Raw genomic sequence first — 1597 nt, forward strand, 5'->3', positions numbered from 1 at the left:
GAGCAGAAGCGGGTGAAAACTTCATCAACCTTATGCTCAGCACCAGAGCGCCAGGTAGCAATCATAGACCGGAATCACCCGGAAGGAAAGATTTCGACGGACAAATGGTTGCTCCTGGAGGAAAAGATCATGAGGGCACTACTTGGCGAAATCCAGCGTACCAAAAACAACAACATTGGTATGTTTGATGGAGCCAAGTGGCAGAAGGGAGTCAAAGTTGTTGGATGCGGTAACAAGGAGTCGTTAGACTTCCTAACAAACTGCGTCCGCAACCAAGATGAACTTTGGGCCAACGCANCATCGCGACTGGGTGGATTCCCTTGCACTGAGCCAGCTCAGTCTGGGGTCCGATGATTCTGGAAGACCGGCTGTAACCGAAGGAGTTAAGGAGCCTCAAGGCAATGCCAATCCCGACAAGAAGAAGGACAAAGAGCGGAAGAGAAAGATGGGGTATAAAAGCTCTCGTCGATTCCTCGCGAAACTGCGAGAGCGCGACCCCGCCACTCTAACGCCAAGGGACAAGGCTCTTCAAAAGAAGCATGCCTACATTGTCCGGAAGTATGAGCGACTCCGTGAGGAGAAAGTCTCGAATGCTTCCGGAAGTGAGGCCGCTGTCTCTGGAAAAGCCACAAACTCCGATAAAAGGGACGCTGCAACCAAACCCCCCTCTGAGGGCGGTAGCAGTCTGCCGACGAAGAAAGCTGCTCCCCTGTCCGCTGTTGGAAACAACAAGCCGTCGCAATCACTGACGCCCAAGGTGTCGAAGACCGCGAGGCCAGTGTTCCCACGGCTGGACGGGGAGAAGGCCTCGACGTCGGCAGCTGCTATTGCCTCCGGTGGTAGGGGACCGGTTGCACGCACTCCGAAGAGACAACTGTCTGGCGACAAGAAGATACAGCCTGAGCAGAAGCGGGTGAAAACTTCATCAACCTTATGCTCAGCACCAGAGCTCCAGGTAGCAATCATAGACCGGAATCACCCGGAAGGAAAGATTCCGACGGACAAATGGTTGCTCCTGGAGGAAAAGATCATGAGGGCACTACTTGGCGAAATCCAGCGTACCAAAAACAACAACATTGGTATGTTTGATGGAGCCAAGTGGCAGAAGGAAGTTAAAGTTGTTGGATGCGGTAAAAAGGAGTCGTTAGACTTCCTAACAAACTGCGTCCGCAACCAAGATGAACTTTGGGCCAACGCACGACTAGAAGTTGTTCCGCTCTCAGAGGAGCCATCCCGTACGACAGTGCGAGTGTGGAGTCCTCGTGGAGGACGAGACCTCACTAGCCCTAATCAAATGTCAGAACGTGGATGTCATCCCTGACGACTGGACGATTGTCCGAGGCAGCGCTCGCGACAAGGGTAACGGCAAGGACCTTTGGATCAAGATCGGTCCACAATCCTTGCAGATCCTTCGTCGCAAAGCCGGCCAAATAAGATATGGCATCGGTCACCTTAGGGTGATCATCCCCGATGCTGAAAGATAATCCGAAAAGCCTAAAGGTGGTGCAGATTAATCTGCATCACTGCAGGNTCCCGATGCTGAAAGATAATCCGAAAAGCCTAAAGGTGGTGCAGATTAATCTGCATCACTGCAGGG

The 1597-nt window shown here is 52.5% G+C and overlaps 1 protein-coding gene across 1 annotated transcript; it reads left to right on the plus strand.

The window, feature by feature from the left end:
* Positions 1-277: 277 nt before the first annotated feature.
* LOC108356564 (uncharacterized) lies at positions 278-1321 on the plus strand. Its single transcript, XM_017607668.1, has one exon. The coding sequence runs from the start codon at positions 278-280 to the stop codon at positions 1319-1321; it is 1044 nt and encodes a 347-aa protein (XP_017463157.1).
* Positions 1322-1597: the final 276 nt, after the last annotated feature.

The sequence above is a fragment of the Rhagoletis zephyria genome, unplaced genomic scaffold, assembly GCF_001687245.7.
Source record: "Rhagoletis zephyria isolate East Lansing unplaced genomic scaffold, Rhagoletis_zephyria_1.1 Rzeph_scaffold_61010, whole genome shotgun sequence".
NCBI lineage: Eukaryota > Metazoa > Arthropoda > Insecta > Diptera > Tephritidae > Rhagoletis > Rhagoletis zephyria.